At 51.4% G+C, this 21,041-nt stretch overlaps 2 protein-coding genes and 1 long non-coding RNA gene across 4 annotated transcripts in view; 1 reads left to right on the top strand and 2 right to left on the bottom strand.

Moving 5' to 3' along the window:
* Nucleotides 1-21,041, top strand: part of LOC306663292 — a 726,016-nt gene that overhangs the window by 227,809 nt on the left and 477,166 nt on the right. The window lies entirely within an intron of this gene.
* Nucleotides 7,349-8,301, bottom strand: LOC306663314 (olfactory receptor 5V1-like; the record flags this gene model as incomplete). The annotated part of the gene is given in 2 exon segments (XM_079143727.1): nucleotides 7,349-8,025; nucleotides 8,028-8,301. Coding segments are annotated over 2 exon segments (951 nt in total).
* On the bottom strand, nucleotides 15,335-16,288 carry LOC306663313 (olfactory receptor 5V1-like; the record flags this gene model as incomplete). Its single annotated transcript, XM_079143726.1, has 1 exon — nucleotides 15,335-16,288. The coding sequence occupies one exon, from the start codon at nucleotides 16,286-16,288 to the stop codon at nucleotides 15,335-15,337; it is 954 nt and encodes a 317-aa protein (XP_078999852.1).

Here is a 21,041-nt window from a genome sequence, read left to right as displayed (position 1 = left end):
GAGGGGGGCAAGAATGGAGGAAAGAGGGACTGTATAGAGGGAAAGGAGAGGTGGGAACGGTGGGGGGAAGGAAAAAAATAACAGAATGAATCAAACACCATTACCCTATGTAAATGTATGGATATGCAAATGGTATGCTGTTACTCCATGTACAAACTGAACCAACATGTATCCCGTTTGTAAAAATAAAAAGAAGTGTGGAAGTTGCTGATATGAAGATGAAATAGTTCTTTCCAGTCCCAGACGAGACCGTGAAGGGCGACCTGCGGCTGCCTGTCTGCATTGAGCCTTCCACCCAGCTCCAGGACAAAGGCCCTCCTGCTCTGCACATCCTGCGCTGTGCATGCCTCGCGGCGGACGCCTCTCTAAAACAGTGTTGATGTTCCCTAACGCACAGTCGCTCCACGGGGTGCTGTGAGCAGCCTGCCCAGCCAGGGCACCCAGGACGTGGTCCCCAGCACTCGGGGGCATGCCCTGCCCTGTGCTCAAGGAAACCCCTCGCTCAGCCTCCGGGGTTGTGTGCCGAGTTCATGTGGCCACGCATGTCCACTGTGATGCTTGGCCAGTCTTCAGAACACCTCGCTCTTTGTGTTATGTGGGCCTACATGACTTAAATGCCAGCTGAAGAGTAACTTTCAGACCTCCGTAAGGCTTGTGGAAGGTGAGAACTGAAGAACAACAGCGTGGACACAGCACTTGCTGCGGGGGCGGGAGAGCAAGATGGCCTCGCCTTCCCTGGATTTCTGCCGGGAGACTGCGCTTTTCCTCCCTTGTGGGCCAAAAGGGAACTAGTCAGCCCAGCGCATCCTGAGACCTTCGTGTTTTTCCCTGAGTAGACTTAATGTTTTGCCAAATCGGTGATGTCTGTTAGTTCATTTATTTATTTTGGCAAAGGGGAGATTCTAGCCTCTTTTATTAGGTTTATGGATAACAGAAACTTATGTGTCCTCAGGAAAGGCATTTTGAGAAGTGAAAGAGTTGGATACTTTCAACACCAAAGAAAACATTCAATTATAAACAATGGTGATTTTACTCTGAATGCTGTAGCAGGGAAGAAGGCAAGCTGTGGATCTGCAGTGAGGTCTTCGGATACCAGAATCAGCAGCCCTGCGGGGATAAGCTCATCCTAGCAGTCAATATGCCAGTGATCACAAGCAAATGAGCCCGTGAAGCAAGAGAGGGGTTACATGGGCCACGTTAAGTGGATCCCCTCGGACGCCCGGCGGCACTGCTGCTTCCAGCTAATGAGCGCCCCAGCGGACACACCGGCTGGGTAATCGGCAGCCTCCCACAGTGTTTGGAATTGCGCGGGGCCCTGGAGAGTCCTCTTTGATCTCGCTGTTGCCAAGCTCCCCGAAGTGAACTTGGGCTTCGTTACTGTCCAGAATGCCAGGGAGCGGGTTGCAACCCCAGGGGTGTGCTCGCCATCCTTCTCCTGAGATCCCTGGAGATGCAAGCGCTCCCAATTCCTTCTATTCCATTGTAAGTTTTTAATTGCTACCTTGTAGCACTCTAACAAGTCCCCTGCCTGCTCCCTGCTGCAGGGGTGCAGCTGGCAGGGATCCCAGACCAGAAGCTGCCAAGTGAGGAAAACAAAGGCTGTAGGTCACCCAACTCTGCTCTGTGAGGACCGTTTTCCAGGTTGATTCTCCCTCAGATTTTAATAAGCCTCTCTGGGAGGCCCCATGCTGGTCCCATCAGAGGGCCAGGCTGCCATGGGGAACGTCGTGACTGCGGTGTCCCCGGAACAAGGCAGTAGGTCGCACCATCAGACCTCGAGGTGCACTGTGCGTGGCCCTGTCCTCAGGGGCCGCTTTCCCCACACAGCCTGCCCCTCCTTGGGAACAGAGACCCTGCTCCTGGAAAGCCAGTTGTGACCGTACAGCAATTCCAGGACATTGCGTGTCCTGTCCTGCCTTTTCCTTGCCCACTCCTCAAACAGGGAATGGTTAGCAGGCAGACTGAACTAGTGACTGGTGGTCCCTCAGTCACACACACAACTGGGACGGGGCACTAGACAGGGCTCCTGGGGAAATGGGCGTGGACACATCTTGGCTGCGGTCTCCACACAAGACACCCTGCAGCCTCAGCCAGGGTTTCCTGCTGTCACTGGTTTCTGCAGCCCCGCCTCCGTTTGACATTGACATATTTGTTTGAGATGCTACGTGGTTTTGATGATCTATTGTCACAAAACACACACACGTGCACATTCACATGTATAAGGAGAAGTGCAGCTGTCCCACATTACTTTCGTATTACAGGGTCATACAAATAAGAAGGTGCCATCCTGAGAGTCGGTCCCTCTCTGCACTGCCGTCCTTGGTATAAGTACGTGAATCACACATGTGTGAATTTTCTGGAGTCTGCTCAACTGGTCTCTCTGTCTACATAGCAAAAGTTCTGTTAGGTGGCTCCTCGGTCATGAATGGATGGCCACTGAGAGTCACAGGGCACCTTATCTGACAGGCAGGTCTGGAGTGTCAATCCTCCCCAGCCCTAAGGAAGACAAACCCCTTTACAGGACGGTGTCGTGACCTCTGGTGCCCAAGATTCCAGAACCCGCCCTTATCACCAGCACCATGTCCCAACCTCCATCCCCCTGAGGGCTGGGACAACCGGACCCTCAGTTAGAAAATATGACGGGGCTCTTCATGAACCCATGAACAGGACAAGAAATCGAGGCAAGAGAGGGATTTCCTTAAAAACTCAGCTCTGAGCTCCACACCACCATCTATTGGAGGAGGTCCAGGCCGCTCCCATGCTGTCAGTCAAGAGCCAAGAGGTGGACGTGGGCAGGGCTCTGGAAACTTCCCTGGGACACCTGTAAAACTGGAAGGCAGAAGAGGCCTGCTGTCCCTCTCCCCTCTGAGATGACCCTCTCTCACTGAGTGTCACTTTTTCTTTTCCCTGTCCCTTCAAGGAACTGAGCCTGTCACTCTGACCCAGAAGTCTGGGGTCTATCTGGAGCTTTGACCTGCCTCAGTGGTGTAGAAGGCCCAGCCAGCAGCTGCTGCCCTGCCTCAGGTCTGGTCTTATGCATTTTACAACCTGTTGGGTTCATCCTCTGCCCTGCATGAGGGGTCTGGTCTTATGCATTTTATCCTGCTGGGTTCTTCCTCTGCCCTGCCTGAGGTCTGGTCTTATGCATTTTATCCTGCTGGGTTCTTCCTCTGCCCTGCCTGAGGTCTGGTCTTATGCATTTTATCCTGCTGGGTTCTTCCTCTGCCCTGCCTGAGGTCTGGTCTTATGCAGTTTACCCCTGTGGGTTCTTCCTCTCCCCTGCCTGAGGTCTGGTCTTATGCAGTTTACCCCTGTTGGGTTCTTCCTCTGCCCTACCTGAGAGGTCTGGTCTTCTGCATTTTACCCCTGTGGGTTCTTCCTCTGCCCAACCTGAGAGGTCTGGTCTTATGCAGATTACCCCTTTTGGGTTCTTCCTCTGCCCTGCCTGAGGTCTGCTCTTATGCATTTTACCCCCTTTTGGGTTCTTCCTCTGCCCTGCCTGAGGTCTGGTCTTATGCAGTTTACCCCTGTGGGTTCTTCCTCCGCCCTGCCTGAGGTCTGGTCTTATGCAGTTTACCCCTGTGGGTTCTTCCTCTGCCCTGCCTGAGGTCTGGTCTTATGCAGTTTCCCCTGCTGGGTTCTTCCTCTGCCCTGCCTGAGAAGTCTGGTCTTATGCATTATACCCCTATGCGTTCTTCCTCTGCCCTGCCTGAGAGGTCTGATCTTATGCATTTTACCCCCTTTTGGGTTCTTCCTCTGCCCTGCCTGAGGTCTGCTCTTATGCATTTTATCCTGTTGGGTTCTTCCTCTGCCCTGCCTGAGAGGTCTGGTCTCATGCAGTTTACCCCTGTGGGTTCTTCCTCTGCCCTGCCTGAGGTCTGGTCTTCTGCATTTGACCCCTGTGGGTTCTTCCTCTGCCCTGCCTGAGGTCTGCTCTTATGCATTTTACCCCTGTGGGTTCTTCCTCTGCCCTGCCTGAGGTCTGGTCCCATGCAGTTTACCACTGTGGGTTCTTCCTCTGCCCTGCCTGAGGTCTGGTCTTATGCATTTCACCCGTATGGGTTCTACCTCTGCCCTGCCTGATAAGTCTGCTCTTACACATTTTATCCTGCTGGGTTCTTCCTCTGCCCTGCCTGAGAGGTCTGGTCTTATGCAGTTTACCCCTGTGGGTTCTTCCTCTGTCCTGCCTGAGGTCTGCTCTTATGCATTTTACCCCCTTTTGGGTTCTTCCTCTGCCCTGCCTGAGGTCTGCTCTTATGCATTTTATCCTGCTGGGTTCTTCCTCTGCCCTGCCTGAGAGGTCTGGGCTTATGCATTTTACCCCTGTGGGTTCTTCCTCTGCCCAGCCTGAGAGGTCTGGTCCTTTGCAGTTTACACCCTTTTGGGTTCTTCCTCTGCCCTGCCTGAGGTCTGGTCTTATGCATTTTACCCCTGTGGGTTCTTCCTCTGCCCTGCCTGAGGCCTGGTCTTATGCATTTTACCCCTGTGGGTTCTTCCTCTGCCCTGCCTCAGGTCTGGTCTTATGCATTTTACCCCTGTGGGTTCTTCCTCTGCCCTGCCTGAGGTCTGGTCTTATGCAGTTTACCCTGCTGGGTTCTTCTTCACTAGATTCACTGAGCACTTTTCCTTTCTTTAAGGAACTGGTTCTCACTTTAGAAAAATAAACTTAGGGAGTTTTGGTTTGATTGTATGGCATCTACCAAAACCCTGTGGATGGAGATTTCTGATTTTCATAATGTGAAATCCTGTGATCCCTCACATGGTGTATTCTTCTGTTTATCTAAGTCATCTTGAATTTCTCTCAATTATATTTTCCAGTTTTCATAATATAGATTTTATACATCAGTTATTGGATCTTACAAACAAGTTTTGATGAAATTCTAAATTATAATTCAAATTTAATTTTATTTTCTCTTTATTTCTCTCAAATAATAATCCTATATTTCTCATAGTTATCATTTAGAATTTCTCAATTATATTTTAAACTAAATTTTATTTTCTGTTTCTCACATGAGTATCTTAAATTTTTTTCTAAGATTCACATAGAACTTTTACATTAGAATTCATGTTGTCTGTGAATAATGATAATTTTTTCCTTTTTTGTATCCTAATCCCTTTTATTTCTTATTCTTGATTTCCTGAAATTATTTCAACTTCCAACAAAATGCTGAATAGAAATAAAGACTGGGGGTATCTTCATTTATTTCTCAAACTCTGGAGGAAAATGCTGAACTATTTCACCACTGTACAAGTTTACTAAAGTTCTCAAAGACAGTCCTTAATATGCCCTGAAGATTTCTATGTTTTGCTGAGAGACTGTCAGTTTTTGCATTTGTGCTCTGAGAGCTGCAGGGTATAATTTCACTGTCTTAAGTATCTTTATCAAGTTTAGGTATGGGTTATTTTGGCTTCGAAGGAGAAGTGGAGGTTATTTCCTGTTTTTTCATTCAGTCTATGGAAGTTTGGAGTGATTTCTTGAACAATTCATTGAGGAAGACATAAGGGCTTAGAATTTTGAACAGTTAATGCGATGAGCGCCTCGGGCCCATCTGCTCTTGTCCCCACTAGTTCAGCTGACGCACCCTCTTCGTCACCTGGTAACTGACCTGTGCGGCCTCTTCCACAGACATCCCCTGTGTGTGAGTGTGTGTGTGTGTGTGTGTGTGTGTGTGTGCGCGCGCACATGCGTGCACGCACTCTTTCCCTGTCTTATTTTGGGAAGTTCACATTCACACTGTTTGACTGTTTGGCACATCATCTGACATATTCTAGAAGTGCTGCTGTTCACATCCTGGGGACAGGAAGCGTCATCAGTTCCGCTTGTACAACTCAGAATCCAAACTCACCTGTCAGCCATTCAAAAATTCAAAGGTCGACTAAATCGAAAGCCCTGCGTGGGAGAAGTTTGAGCTTAAAGTCAGAGTAGAGCCAAAACCTTCCTCTGAGCATCGAAAGCATGTATAAACGAGCAGGCGGAGCCCGTGCATTGGGTCTGAAGCTCGCCTTGCGGCCGTTGAGGAGCTCATCACTGTTGGCGCTCCACAGACGCCCGTGTAGCAGCACCTGGACTTGCACCGCGTGCTGTGCTTGCCCAGTCGACTTCTAATGGGCCAGTCGCTGCACAAACTCAAGGGACTTCTTGGGCATGGACGCATGGATGCACCGACGCGTGGACGCGTGGCCTAGGGACAAGGCGGTCAGACGATCAGCACATCGTCTCCTCCAGCGGTCATCGAGTCTCTGTGAGGAGGACACGGAACTCTCTCTTCCAGCATTTCCGCCCCATGGCCATGGATGGTGGTCACCCACAGTGCAGGGACACCAGAGTCCGCCCCCAACCGCAGCACAGTGGACTGACTGACCCCTCTTCCCTCGCCCTGGACTCACTCTTCTGTTTCTATGAGATGGCCTTTGTCAGCCCTCAAGAAGGGAGTGTGCCGTGGGTCCTGTGTTGGCAGGCTGCGTCTGCACGCCGCCTTGGCACTCCGTGTCTGATGGCAGGAGTCAGTTACCGGCCTTCGCTGCGCAGGGCACCAGGATCTCAAAGGTGTGTCCCCCGAGCTCCGCTCGCTGCAGCAGGCTCGCTCTGGTGTTCCCGGGCCTTTCCCGCTCTCGAAAGGCCGCCGGTGCCCTCCCGGGTAACTGGTTGTAATCACTTAGCAGGATCCCAGGTTCCGATAACACGGTGACGCCGTAAGTTAATGACTAGCTCCCCGAGTAGAAGGCAGTTCTAGATTCTTACGCATCACTCTTCTAAGCACTCACTCTGAAGTCACTGACCGGCATGACCTGGTTTTTGGAAGGTGTCTGGAAGTTCTCTCGATTTTAAACGTCTTTGTGTGGCTGTGTGTTTTGCCTACTGATTTTGAGACTCAGTTCTGAGTGTTTTAAGTCAGGCAGGCTCTTTACTGGCTTCTGGGTCTTACCTGTTCTAGAGCTTCAGCCATTCCCTTCTGCTCCCATGGGTTCCTGAGGGACTGATGTTAATGTTTCCATTTCTGCACCAAAGCCTCCACTTTTCCCGAGGTGCTGGGGATGGAACCCAGGGCCTCACACATGCCAGCCACAGTAGGGCTGTCAGTGCCACACAGGCCTGCGAGGCTGGTGTGCCCAGGGAGCTCGAGGGGCAAGGAACTGAAGACGGGCTGTTAGTTTCCATGTCAAGAAGTTTATTTCTGGATGACAAGTTTTAATTTCTCATAGATAAAGATCCAGATACATAAATACAGCTAACGTGACATCTTCCTGTGTGTCTTGAATTTCCGTGTGTATAGAACTTTACCCTAAATCCTGAGAGGAAAGTGCCTTCCTGTGACTCTTCCTGTGAAGAGCACGGAGTCGCTCTGGTCTAACGTCCTGCTTGCTGTGCAGGTGCCCCCCCACACAGGACCCTCCTGAGGGCTCCCTTGACCTCCATGTTTCTCAGGCTGTAGATAAGGGGGTTCAGCATGGGGGTGACCACCCCATAGAGCATAGAGACGAGTCGGTCTCTGTCTGGGGAATGGTGGCTGGAAGAGGGACGGACGTACGTGAAGATGGTTGTGCCGTAGAAGAGGCAGACCACCAGGAGGTGGGAGGCACAGGTGGAGAAGGCTTTGCGCTTGCCTGCTGCCGACGGGATTCTGAGGATGGTGGAGATGATGGACACGTAGGAGGCCAAGGTGGTCAGGAAGGCACTGATCCCCAACATGCCTCCTACCACTAAAACGAGCATCTCTGCCACATACGTGGAGGAGCAGGACAGGGCCACAATCTGTGGGATGTCGCAGTAGTACTGGTTGACCAGGTTGGACTTGCAGAAGGACAGGCGGAAGGTGGACACAGTGTGCAGGAGGGAGTTGAGGAACCCAGCTGCCCAGGTCCCACACACCAGCTGGACACAGCGCACCCTGGTCATGATGAGGGTGTATCTCAGGGGCAAGCATATGGCCACGTAGCGGTCATAAGCCATGACGGCCAGCAGGAAGACCTCGCATCCAGCCAGGGCCACCAGGAAATAGAGCTGCACAGCACACCCAAGGAAGAGATGCTGTGCTCACCAGTCAGGAGGTCGTGCAGCATCTTGGGGACGGTGGCTGAGGGGCAGAAGATGTCCAGGAGGGACAAGTTTGCCAGAAGATAATACATGGGAGTGTGCAGCTTCCTCTCGGTCCCCAGGGCCAGGAGGATGGCCCCGTTTCCCACCAAGGTGATCTGGTAGATGACGGCAAAGGCCACAAAGAGAGGGAGGCGCACCCAGGGGAGGTCGGAGAGCCCCATGAGCACAAACTGAGTCACGGTGCTGAGGTTGCCCACGTCCATCTGCTGTCCACAGGCCTCCTGGAGGGAAGGAAGCCGAGAGCACGGTTATGTCTAGAGAGTAAGGAGCCCGGCTCGGGAGCAGCTGGTGCTGGTGACCAGCACTGTCAGCCCTGGTGACCAGGAGGTGGCAGCCCCTTGGACTGCTGTCTGGAACAGCGGCCCTCTTGCCACTTCTGGAAATGCTCCTGCTGGGTCCCTTTCCAGAGGATGCTGCCCCAGCACCTGGGGACTCGGTGCCCTGCCTCAGCATCCTGTGGGAAGGTGCCGGAGCAGCTCTGAGCAGAGGTCTGTCCTCTGCTGAGTCCCTCGCCTGGTCCTGCCCTGGTCTCGCTCTGCTGGGTACGGGGTGCCCTGTGGCGTTAGAGTCCCTGGTGTAGATATTTCTGAGGCGCCTGCACTGCCAGGTGACTGATTTCTGAGGCGCGTGCACTGCCATCTGACTGGCATGTTGGCTCACTGAAGCCGATATTTCCGTCAGTGCTGGCATCTAGCCGACCTCTGGGGAAACACAGTGGGGTGGAGAGTGGCTGTGGGCTGTGGCCCCTCCAGGTACCCAGCCTGGAGGAAGTCAGCCTCGGGAGCTGCCGTGGGGTCAGCGTGGCCCTCCCGGCCCTGACCCCACGTGCTGCTGGCTGTGGACAGGAGGTGCCACTGGCCCCCACGAGCCGCTTCTCTGCATCTTTTTCCTGTTGCTCTGAGAACATGCATTTCCCTCTGACATTACGCGCATGGACAGGAAATTCAAAGATTAAGCTGGTTGGAAAATAAAATCCAAGGTCACTTCCTTTGTCCCTCACCCCATATATCTTGCCTGATGGCAGCTAGGAATGCTTTCTTTTCTCAGCAGCATAACAACACAGCCTGGACACAAGGACGCCTCTTCCTTAATCACGACGTGGTTTCAGTCTCTTGTTTATTTCCTGTGAGACTCACTAAGAATCGCAGGAGTTCCTGGGGAAGCTATTCTTCTTCCCAGCAACACTGGTCTTTGAGAAGACAGCCATTGGTGAGCTCTGCAAACCACGAAGCAGGGAAGAAAAGCACGCTAAATCCTGAGAGGGCAGCACCCTTCAGGAGAGGGGGTGTTTAGGAGCGGGCAGTTCACAGACACGACCCTCCCAGCCCCATTCCTGGGCTCTGAACGCTCTCAATTCCAGTGAGGAATTCCTCCACAGCTTTATATATTAGCATCTTGAAAATATGATAGTCCATTGAACTGAACAAATGAGGCGCTTTTTAACACGGGGAGAAGTAACTTGAGAGAGTAAACACTAACTTCCCTGTTACTCGCTTTCTTTCTACATTCACAAACTTGGTCCTTAAACAAAACACCATGAGGAATTAGTAGCATTCAGATTAATAACATGACCCGGTTCCTTGTCAAAGCAACATAATCAACAAGTGTCCTCCAAAAACTATCTCACTTCCATTCGATTTTGTGCTTGATTGTTTAAAAGTGTCAATGAGTTTCCTGTCTCGACACAGGGAGCACAGGTGTGCTCGTGTGGGAGGGAGCCGTGTTCAGAGTAGCAGTCTCCTCCTAACACACACCTCAGGAAACCCCCGGTCTCGACCACCTAATTGACACGCGAGAGCGACTGCTCCTCAGGGTGCTTTGCTGAGGAAGAAGTTCCAGAACCTTCCTTGTCAGTGTGAGGGGTGAGGAGCTGGTGGACTGGACACTGAGCACAGTGCTGGGGAGATGCAGCCTGGCTGTGACCTGTGGGGCCGCTTGTCAGGCCTGAGACCTGGGGTGGGGCTGGCTGGCTTCACCCTGTTGGAAACCACCCACGTCCCCTCGCCCAGTTCACACTCACCCGGCCTGGGGTCCAGGGAAGCCTCACAGGAAGCACCTCTCTCCACAAGGATTTGCCCCCGTGTCCACTATCAGAGGAAGGGAATCGGCTCACGAACAAAGAGCAGGCGTAGGTCCCACTCCGACATGATGGAGTGCCTCGTTTCACTGTGTCCACAGCGGGTAGGCTCACCCTGAGACTCTCCGTGCAGGAGGCTGCGCACTCCTAGAGACGCCCCGGGAGCTCCACCCGGCCTGCTCGTCGCACCCGGATGAGCAGCACACTCATCGCCTGCCCCTGGGCACACTCAGGCATCCAGCCTGGCTTATAAAGCACCTGGTCCCCCAGGAACAATGGCAGTGAGGACAGGACCCTGGGGAGGCTCTTCTGTGCATGATCCAACCTGCAACGCCGCGCGAGGGTGACCCACAGCTCATTCGCCTGGTGACGTCTCGCCCAGTGCGCACCCTGTGAGAGCCGGTTCTGATCCTGCTCCTGGCCAGGGTCAGGTAACGCCAGACCTCTCCTGGAGAGGCCATTGCAGTCCAGGGCAAGGAAAGTTCGTGGCAGCGTGTCTGTGTTCAAGCAATCGCCCTCCACAGGACGGGCGTGTCACCAAAGATTCACAAATGTGCAGTTTCCATGGCGAAGCTCAAGGCCACCTTGGTGGCCAGTCTCATTTCTCTGTGGGGAAGGCTGTGCGCCCCCCATAGGCCCACCTGTGCTCTGCAGCTCAGACCCAAAGTGAGTGAAATGCCACCTTCTGGAACCTTCACCCCGTGTGGCCTTCTATTGGTGCGTCGATCAAAGAAGGGGGGCGTGTTTGTCTGCAGGTCAGACGGAGGGCAGACAGACGATGGCGGAGACAGGGCTAGATGGACGACGGGTGACAGAGGGCCGATGGCAGGGGCAGGGGCAGGGGCAGAGGAGCGAGGGCGAGGGCAACCTGAGTGTTAACCCGTTTCGCTTTCCAGTAACTGACTGCAGGCTCAACAGGACAGTCAGGCGGGAACACCAGGCGTCCAGGAGAACAGCCACGACCCACGCGGCTTCTGTCCCAAGGCCAGGAGAGAGCACTGGACACCGGGACCTCGGGCAGCGTCCTGCTCCCTGTGACCGCCGGGCCTGCTCGCCTTCCAAGGGCCAGCGGCTGCCAGCAGACCGTCCTGACTGGGAGCTGGACGCCCTCTCCTCAGGTGTCGAGATGGCTCTTCTCACATCCTCCTTCACGGGCCAGCGTGCTGACAAAAGCGTCCTGGCTGACCTGGACATTCCTGGACAGTTACTCCTCCCAGGTGCTCAGCACGGACACGTTGTATGGAGGCTGTGTGTCCCGCGGAGGCTGCTGGAAAGGTCTGTGGACTCCCGTCGGGTCCTCTGCTCCCTCGCGTCGGAGGGGCAGATCCCCTTTCCCGGATGTTCGGCCAGTGGGTCCCTGTGCCTCCGCTGGCTTTCTGGCTGCAACAAGCGCTGGAGGCAAATCAGCTGAGCAAGAGGAAGGGTCCATGCTGGCTCCCCAGTCCAGCTCCGGCCAGTGGCTTCCTGTCCCTGTGGCTCTGGGCCTGTGGTGAGGGGCATCATGGCGGGAGGAAGAGGTGGTGAGAAGGCTCCCTCCCGGCAGCTGGCAAGCAGGGGTGCAGGGGGCAGGGTCCAGCACCCCAAGGGCAGTCCTGCTGCTGACCCTGCTTCCACCGGCCCCTCTGCGGACAGGCCCGGTCCTGTCCGAACCCCCTCCACCACCGGCCACCCTGCAGACCAGGCCTTCGCCTCCCAGGCCCTGCGGACAGGCCCGGTCCTGTCTGGAGTGCTGACCTCGACTCTGTGGCCGTGGACGTTTGTGTCCAGGTCTGTGGATAATTTTGTGCACTCTTCTGTGTTGTGTGTGGGTCATGTGGCTTCAAAATTGCTATCGTCCTGTGGAAGGGAGGTCTCGTCCTTACAGAAGGCTGTCTTGGGCTGTGAACTCAGAGTCTGTGCTGTCCAGCACACACACCCCTGCTCTCCTACGGACCCGGGGGCGGCACTGCCTTTCGACCCTCCGCCTCCATCCTGAACAGCAGGCAGGCCTCAGGTGACTTCTGGAATGGCGCCGACAGGTCTCAGCCCCCAGCGCTGTTGCCCACCGCCTGCTGGGTCAGTCCCAGGCCTCCTGGAGCTGAGGCAGTGTGCACGCCAGCCCTTTCCCCCACCTCCCCCCTCTGCAATCGCACGTCCTTCTGCTCCTCCCTCACTGTTTATTGTCCTGTCATTTTCTAGTGACCTGCTTGGTCTTTTCCTCTTCCTCTTTTGCGTATCTGTTTCAGGTTTGCTCTACGGTTATTTCAAGATTGCGTAAGACATCCTCTGTCCATAACTGCAATTTTGATTGATAACATTTAACTCAGTCACTCGGAAAACCCCCAGACTCTCAGTCTTTGCATTTCGTGGCATTGCTGGGAATTGCCTGCATTTCCCGCCCTCTGTGTCGATGGCTTCTGGGGGCTGGACGTCCAGTCCAGAGGGTCTTCCTCTCCCTTGATTTCACTCTTCTAGTGACTCCCTCTATTGCAATTTTTATTTACCCTTGCATTCTTCCACTCAAGAACTTATATATTGTTCTTTTTAATTATCTCTACTTCTGTTTCAACTTCTGGGGTTGTTCACATATTGTTTTCCTGACGATGCTCAGTTACCCACACGTGTTTTTAAAATAATCTCCATTTCCTTAAAATGGTTATTTTCACTTTTTGTCAGGCTGTTTGCTGATCCCCATTTCTTTCTGATTCCTTACAGGAATTGCTGTGTTCTGGTCATTTTGCATTGATTCCAGTTTTTGTTGGTGTAAGGGTGAGCAGGCCTGGCTCCTAAATCTCTTGGGCTGGGTTTTTTGTCTTCCTCTTTCATCACTTCTTCTGGTGTATTTGAATCACATTTAGAATTAAATTTCATTCATTTACTTGTTATTACTTAATGATAAATCATGGTGGTTCATATGTATTGGGAACAAATGGATTTATTATTTTCAATAAAACATGGAATAATTAAATCAAGCTAAAAGATCTATTACCTCAAATATTTAACATTTTAAATTTTTTATTTGTTTTAATTAGTCTTACAGGACAGTAGCATGCATTTATGCATTTCTATAATCATGATAAATGGAGCATAATTTCTCATGTTCCTGCTCATGTTGTAGGATCACACGGGTCGTGCAGTCACACTGTACACGGGCGATAATGTCCGTTTCACTCTTCCATCCTTCCTTCCCCCATAGCCCTTCCCCTGCCTTCACTCCCCTCTACCTAAAGTGACTCTGTTCTTCCCGAGGGCCCCCACCCTTATTGTAAATTAGCAGCTGCATATCGGAGAAGACATTCGGCCTTTGGTTTTTAGGTTTAGGCTTATTTCACTTAGCATGATATTCTCCCGCTCCATCCAGTTACAAGCAAATGCCATAGTTTCATTCTTATTTAAAGCTAAGTAATATTCCATTGTGTATTTGTACCACAAATTCTTTTTCCATTCATCTGTTGAAGGATACCTAGGTTGGTTCCATAGTTTAAAAGAGAAATTTTAAAGCAATATTAAAAGACATAGAATTCCATTTTCATTAATATTCACCAACCAGTCCAATTGATCTCAAGAAAAAATTGAACCTTGCCTCAAACCTAACTCCAGTTTTGTGTCAATCCTCCTGCTTTGTTCTTTTTGCCCATAGTTTCCTTGGCTGTTCAAGGCTTTTGTGGTTTTATTCAAATTTTAATTTTATGTATCTATAAAAATGACATTGGAAGTTTTTAGGGATGACATTGTATCTGAAGATTTGTTAATGTGGTGATTTTAACAATGTTGATTCTCTCAGCAAGGAACCCAGGATACCTTTCAGTGCATTTGGTTTTCTTTGTTTACTTTTTCTAAATTTTAGTTTCCATTGACACAGAACCATCGTACACCAGAGCTCTGGGAAGACACCTCATTTCCAAACCTTAACAGGGAGCCCACCTTTCATTTTTGTGTGAGAACATGGACATTCGTAAGTCGTGCTGATTCACGTAACTAGCATATGAGGGGGTGGCGTGGTACGTAATGGGGATGCTCAGGGTTAGGGAAAATTCTGGAAATTTTAATAAATAATTGCAGACAGAAGTGGTGCATTAAATAAGCAATAGTCTGGAAAGAAAACATCCCTGTTTCTACAGTGCCAGCAGGAGAGAGTGGAGCAGAAGCAACAGCTCTCCAGTCACATGCAGTGAAAACGCTGAGACTCGGCCTGAGGCCCTGTGGGCGGTGGCAGAGGAAGCACTCCCTCTGACCCCACGGAGGCCAGGGCGCAGGCGCACAGGAACCCAAGTTCACCTGAGTCCCAAGTCCCTGGGGGACAGGCAGCGCCAGAGAGGAGGTGGCCCCGTGAGCGAGCAGAGGAGCGGCCTCGGGAGTAGACACCCAGTTGAGCAAAGGAAGATGGAGCGCTGCCTCCTCGGGGGCGATGAGGCCGCTCCTCACGCCTGCGGCTCTAAGACCCAAGGAGAGCCATTGCAGAGGAGGAAAGGTCTGCTGGAGGGCCCAGGGTTTCAGAGCTTAGTCCTTGAAGACCCGCTCCCTCCCTCAAGGCTCACGGTGAGCAGAACACCATGGTGGAAGAGCGCGGCAGGTGATGATCAGGAAGCAGAGAGACGCGCACTCCACTTGCCAGACACAAGTACGTGCCCCGAAGCCAGGATGGCCCACCTCCTCCAGCCCCACACCTGCCTCCAGATACCACTTAGTTAGTCCATCAGGTCAATAATTTACTGACTGGGCTAAGGCTCTCCCTACCCAATCATTTCCCCTCCGAACCCTCTCTAGTTGCTCCACACGTGAGATTTGGGGCAAGGCAGGATGAGCAGGTGAGCACCCGGGGTAAGAGGTGGAAGGAGGACGTGCAGGTGGAGGTCAGCCCAGATGTAGACACAGGAGCAGTGGGACTCGAGCTGTGAATACCCACGCCAGTGTCCCCATGGAGGCCGGGCAGGCCCGGCTCACCTCCTGTACCACCAGACAACAACAGTCCTCTTGACTCAGCAAGACGTTGCTTCTGGACGCCAAAGTTAGAGTCCCAAAGTCTCCAGACAGAGACACGCATAAACGGACAGGTCAACTGAGGTCACCAGCTTGTGTGATTGCTATGGACCCTCAGACAAGCATTTTACACAAGACATGAATCTTCTATGAATTCTTCCCGTGACTTTGATCTGGGAAGAGCACGGAGTCGCTCTGGTCTAACGTCCTGCTTGCTGTGCACGTGCCCCCCCACACAGGACCCTCCTAAGGGCTCCCTTGACCTCCGTGTTTCTCAGGCTGTAGATGAGGGGGTTCAGCATGGGGGTGATCACCCCATAGAGCATAGAGACAAGTCGGTCTCTGGAGAGGGAGTCTTGGCTGGAAGAGCGGCGCATGTAGGTGAAGATGGTTGTGCCGTAGAAGAGGCAGACCACCAGGAGGTGGGAGGCACAGGTGGAGAAGGCTTTGCGCTTGCCTGCTGCCGACGGGATTCTGAGGATGGTGGAGATGATGGACACGTAGGAGGCCAAGGTGGTCAGGAAGGCACTCGTTCCAAAGATGCCTCCTATCAATAAAATAAGCATCTCTGCCATGTACGTGGAGGAGCAGGACAGGGCCACAATCTGTGGGATGTCGCAGTAGTACTGGTTGACCAGGTTGGACTTGCAGAAGGACAGGCGGAAGGTGGACACGGTGTGCAGGAGGGAGTTGAGGAACCCAGCTGCCCAGGTCCCACACACCAGCTGGACACAGCGCGCCCTGGTCATGATGAGAGTGTATCTCAGGGGCAAGCATATGGCCACGTAGCGGTCATAAGCCATGACGGCCAGCAGGAAGACCTCACTTCCAGCCAGGGCCACCAGGAAATAGAGCTGCACAGCACACCCAAGGAAAGAGATGCTGTGCTCACCAGTCAGGAGGTCGTGCAGCATCTTGGGGACGGTGGCTGAGGGGCAGAAGATGTCCAGGAGGGACAAGTTTGCCAGAAGATAATACATGGGAGTGTGCAGCTTCCTCTCGGTCCCCAGGGCCAGGAGAATGGCCCCGTTTCCCACCAAGGTGATCTGGTAGATGACGGCAAAGGCCACAAAGAGAGGGAGGCGCACCCAGGGGAGGTCGGAGAGCCCCATGAGCACAAACTGAGTGATGGTGCTGCGGTTGCCCACGTCCATCTGCTGTCCACAGGCCTCCTGGAGGGAAGGAAGCCGAGAGCACGGTTATGTCTAGAGAGCAAGGAGCCCGGCTCGGGAGCAGCTGGTGCTGGTGACCAGCACTGTCAGCCCTGGTGACCAGGAGGTGGCAGCCCCTTGGACTGCTGTTTGCAACGTCTCTTTTATGCTGCATGTGATATTTCTTAAGATATTCACCCTTGGTTCCTTACCAAGAGGAAATCTTCTGAGTAGCCAGAAAATTTAATTTACCTTCTCCGGGAAACGTTGGTGGACCTTGCAGCTGTTCTGGGGATTGTAGAATTCAGTGGAAAGCGAGACCTGCTGAGTCCTGCTTTGAATTGTTCCAAAGTGTTTAGTTTTACAGTTTGTCTCAATGAGGAGACCTCGAAGTAGGAGCTGTGCTTAGTTCCTTGGTACGTGCACGTCAGTGAAGGATAGGCATTACCACACTTAAGGAGAGGAGCATAACGGTCACCCTGCTCTCACAGCCCATTCCCGTTGTGAAGCAATCCACGTAAGAGTGCTTCTTCATCTCCAAGTCGTCACCGCTCAACGCAGACACTAGCAGGATACTTCCCCGGAACGTGACTGAATCGATCAAACTCACCCTGAAAAATGTAATGGACTTGTGTGAGAGTGTCTGTCTGTCCGCATTCAGGAAATCATTCACGTACAACGTGTGTTTGCACACACACACCTATTGAATATAGAAAACTTGCACGCTTAGTCACATGCTTAATATATTGAGGGAGATAAGTCTGTTCAGAATCACATATGCAACAACAGGTTTTAGTTGTTCTTACTGATTTTCTAGTTCACCTGGTGTGCATCATCATAGTACAGAGCATTGCAATTCTTAAAAGTGCTTAGAAGGTGACTAAATGAAGGTCTGGATGTGAACACTTGTGTGGGTTTTTTCCATCTGATTGGAAACTGCTGTTTTGTCTTATTTATTGTTTGACAGCACACACCTGACTGGAAATTCAGAAAAGACAGCCAGGACACAACGCAGAAGGCACTCTGCGATTCCCTTCCTTTCGCTCTGCCTGCTGGGACTATTGGTGACTTCTTTGCTCAGAGGAAATGCATCAGTAAGACAAACCTTGCACAGTGGTTTATTTTTACAAATGGAATGAAATGATCTCTTCTCCTTTCTCCCTGCAGGATTTAAAGAGGAATCCCTGTGCCTGCTTCTTCAGAGAGCACCAACTTGGGAGAAAGCAGTCGCTCGTTGTGATGATCTCTTTATCTCGGGGACACAGTCATGAAAATTGTCATGATAACCATAAAGTCCTTGGGTATCATTGTTCAGCCATGGAAAAACCCAGAATTCCATTGACTGTAAGAAAATATTGAAACAGAGAACGCCTACTGGCTGGGGCTGGGGCCCAGTGTAGAGCTTGCCTAGCAGGTGTGAGGCACTGGGTTCTGTCCTCAGCACCCCGTGAAAATAAATAAATAAAATAAAGGTGTTGTGTCCATCTACAGCTAAAAAATATCAAACTGCTGTGACAGTTCTCCAGATTCTCCAATGCTCGGGTGTCCACGCAGTGACAGCTGGTCCCTTTGACATGTAACACTTTGAAAATAAAATGGAGACATGAATGAAGTACTTTTTATTTCAAGAAAAATTAGTGTCTTCAGAGAGTAAATATGTCTTTTGTATTAAATACCTGTTTTTCTTTATGTACAACTGAACAATTTGGCTGGTGTTAAAAACTCAGTCATGAGACACGAGTCCGTAACATGTTCAATAAAACTCATACCCTGATTCAACTTCTGGTTACGCACTCAGCTTGTTTGGGTGAGGTCAGGACTCAGCTTGTTTGGGTGAGGTCAGGACTCGGCCTGTTTGGGTGAGGTCACGACTCGGCCTGTTTGGGTGAGGTCAGACTCGGCCTGTTTGGGTGAGGTCACGACTCGGCCTGTTTGGGTGAGGTCAGGACTAGGCCTTGTTTGTGTGGCCATGACAGTTTGAAGGCACACACTTGGTACAAAGTCCCTCCCGTGGGATTTGCCAGTTGTGTTCCCAAAGCAGAACACCCCCACTAGGACTCCCTTCCCCCTTGTTGCAGGCATACCTGGGGGCCTTTTGCCCACAGCGCTGGCCTTGCTCAGGTGGGGTGCACTTCCCAGGCTCCCCGCCCCTCCGCCCGTGGCCTGCTGCTGTCTCCACAGGAAGAGGGTGTGCAGGTCTCAGTGGGGAGGAAGGTGCCCGTGTTGGGCGCAGAGCCTCGGGGTCACTGTCTCAGTCACGTCCACGGACGCCTGTTTATACTGTGGCCAATCCAGAGACTGCATTACCTCTTTTTGGGAACCGTTCCAGCGGGGGGCTCAGGGAGCGTCCAGGTTGGGTCACTATTATGTTAACATCATCAGCTGTGTGTCCATTGGCAAATCCAGGCGTGCGGGTGTGTGGGCTTGAAAGTGGAGCTTTTGATATAGTCATACCTCGCGGAATGGTCAGATGGATCTAGGTAGCATGTCCCTTGCCGGGGACCAGCCCAAGCAACAGAGTCCAGGGGTCCTTGATGGCCTGAAATATAAAAGCCCCGAGTGATTAGACGGCGCAGCGTCGGCGATGGACAGCAACCACACAGACTCAGGTCAATGTTAGGTTGCTGACAAGTTTATTGGATTCTTCTTACAGTTTATATACCCTTACACTTTTCACTAAAAATATTTATGATTTCATATGAAGAAGAAAGTTCTTAGAAGTTTATCAATAGATAACAGAAGTTAGGTCTGCACAGTTAGCCAATTAGCTCCATCTGGCACATCCATCTTACTCGACATTTCCCCACAATGAACTATCCTTGACTCGAAACTTACAAAAGCAAGTTGATGTATACCACTTGTTTTTCCTTGAAGTTTAACTTCTATTTGATCTCTTACTGCTAAGATTAATTATAACTTCTAGTAATTTGTTATTAATTTTTCATGACTATAATTACATGTCTATGCTATGTTAAATCATATTATACTATTAAGAACCAAGTTATTATCTTCAAAGTAAAAAATCTTCATCTAAAAGAACTAAAACTTTTCTTTTGAACTAAATATAATGTATTTCTGTGGGAGGCTCATTACTTTGTAGAAGAAACCAGATGTAATAAATATGTTGATCACTGAAGCTAAGAGAATCACTTATATGCAACTAGATGTCTGGGAATCTTGTAAAAGTTAGCAAAAACATCACAAGACATATTGCTTCAGAATGTCCACCATTCCCTATAGGAATATTAGTGCTTTGTGTAAACAAATGAACTTTATTTTACTGGAATTGAGTTGACTCATATGAACTGTTTGTGTTCCCATCATCCTTCAACCGAAGAACTTTATTAAACATGATTAATCCGCGTAATATTGTGAGTTCTGGTGAAAAACAAAAAAGGAAGAGAGATTAACACTCTGAGGAAGGGGCTCCAGCTTTACTCAACTTACGACGAGTCCTTGCTATCGTCTTCCAGGGAAGGCCTTGGCAGCACCCAACTTATGACGAGTCCTTGCTATCATCCTCCAGAGGAAGATTACCAACCTCTGGCATGGGTCTTTATGCGCCAGGCACACTTCCCTGGCATGAGTTTTATGTGCTAGGCGCCCCCGCAGTCCCTCACCTCAGCTCTCGTTGTTTTAAAACTGTAAATAACATTTTTATGCCTTTGCTAGTGCATCATAGTTACACATGATATTGGGGTTCATTTTGACATGACCGTAGTGTATGGAATATAATATGCTGCACTTTATCATTTTTAGGGTGGGACATTTGAAGTTTACTCTTCCTTATTTTGAAAAACGAGCAGATTATTTTCCACCTAGTCACCTTGACAAGTCCAAGTAGGTGGGTCTGTTTGGTTTTCCAGTCCTTACTTCACACACTTTCGGACGCTCTGGCCTCCTCTTGGTAATCGGTCGGGAAGCCCCCTCTCCCAGGGTCCCTTTTCACCCTCCTGGCGGGTGTGGGGCCTCTGACTGGGAGCCTGTGCTGGGGTCGTCTCGGGAGGCAGATGGGGGACCTTGTGCGCATCCTGATCTGTGAGCTGAGTCGGCACGTGTCTGAGTAGCATCACCGGCATCTGCACCAGGGCTCTCCTGCAGGGACACGGAGGTGGCTCCCGCCTCGTCTGTGGCTGGCTGTGGACGCCCACATGAAGCGAGGGCGCAGCTGCCGTCCTCCCTCCACTTTGTCAGTGCCCAGCTCCAGCCCACACCAGCAGCAGGGTCTGGACCACGGCGAGAGGACGGTGCGCTGCTGTACAGGTTCCCAGCACTGGGCTTGCAGACTTCCAGGCCTCTCTCTCAAACTCCTTCCCTGCCTGTGCAAGGCACGTCGACAGTCCTGCGACATCTGTTCTCCGGCCTGCGGGTCGACTTCTGCCAGCTCCCCACGAGACACACAGGTGCCGCGGGCAGTCGGGGCGATCTGTGACACCACGTCCCGTACCTCACCGAGCGATTCATGATCTTCACGCTCTTGGTGTGCCTGGCCCTAAGATGAACCTCCTCTTGATGGGAAGAGAGGCCACGTGAAGGACTTCTGTGTCATACAGCTTCTGGGAATCCGAGCCTTTCCTGAAGCAGAGGGATATTCTGCCAACTTATTGAAAAAGTTAATAAACTACAGACTGCATTTTGATTCATTGCACACAAATGGGGTACATAATTTCATTTCTATGGTTGTGCACGATGTAGATTCACACCATTTGTGTGTAATCATACATGTACATAGGGTAATACTGTCTGTCTCACTCCA

This window comes from Sciurus vulgaris (genome assembly GCF_902686455.1).
Source record: "Sciurus vulgaris genome assembly, chromosome: 6".
Lineage (NCBI taxonomy): Eukaryota > Metazoa > Chordata > Mammalia > Rodentia > Sciuridae > Sciurus > Sciurus vulgaris.
The sequence above is the reverse complement of the archived record's forward strand: the minus strand, read 5'-3'. Positions and strand labels throughout refer to the sequence as shown.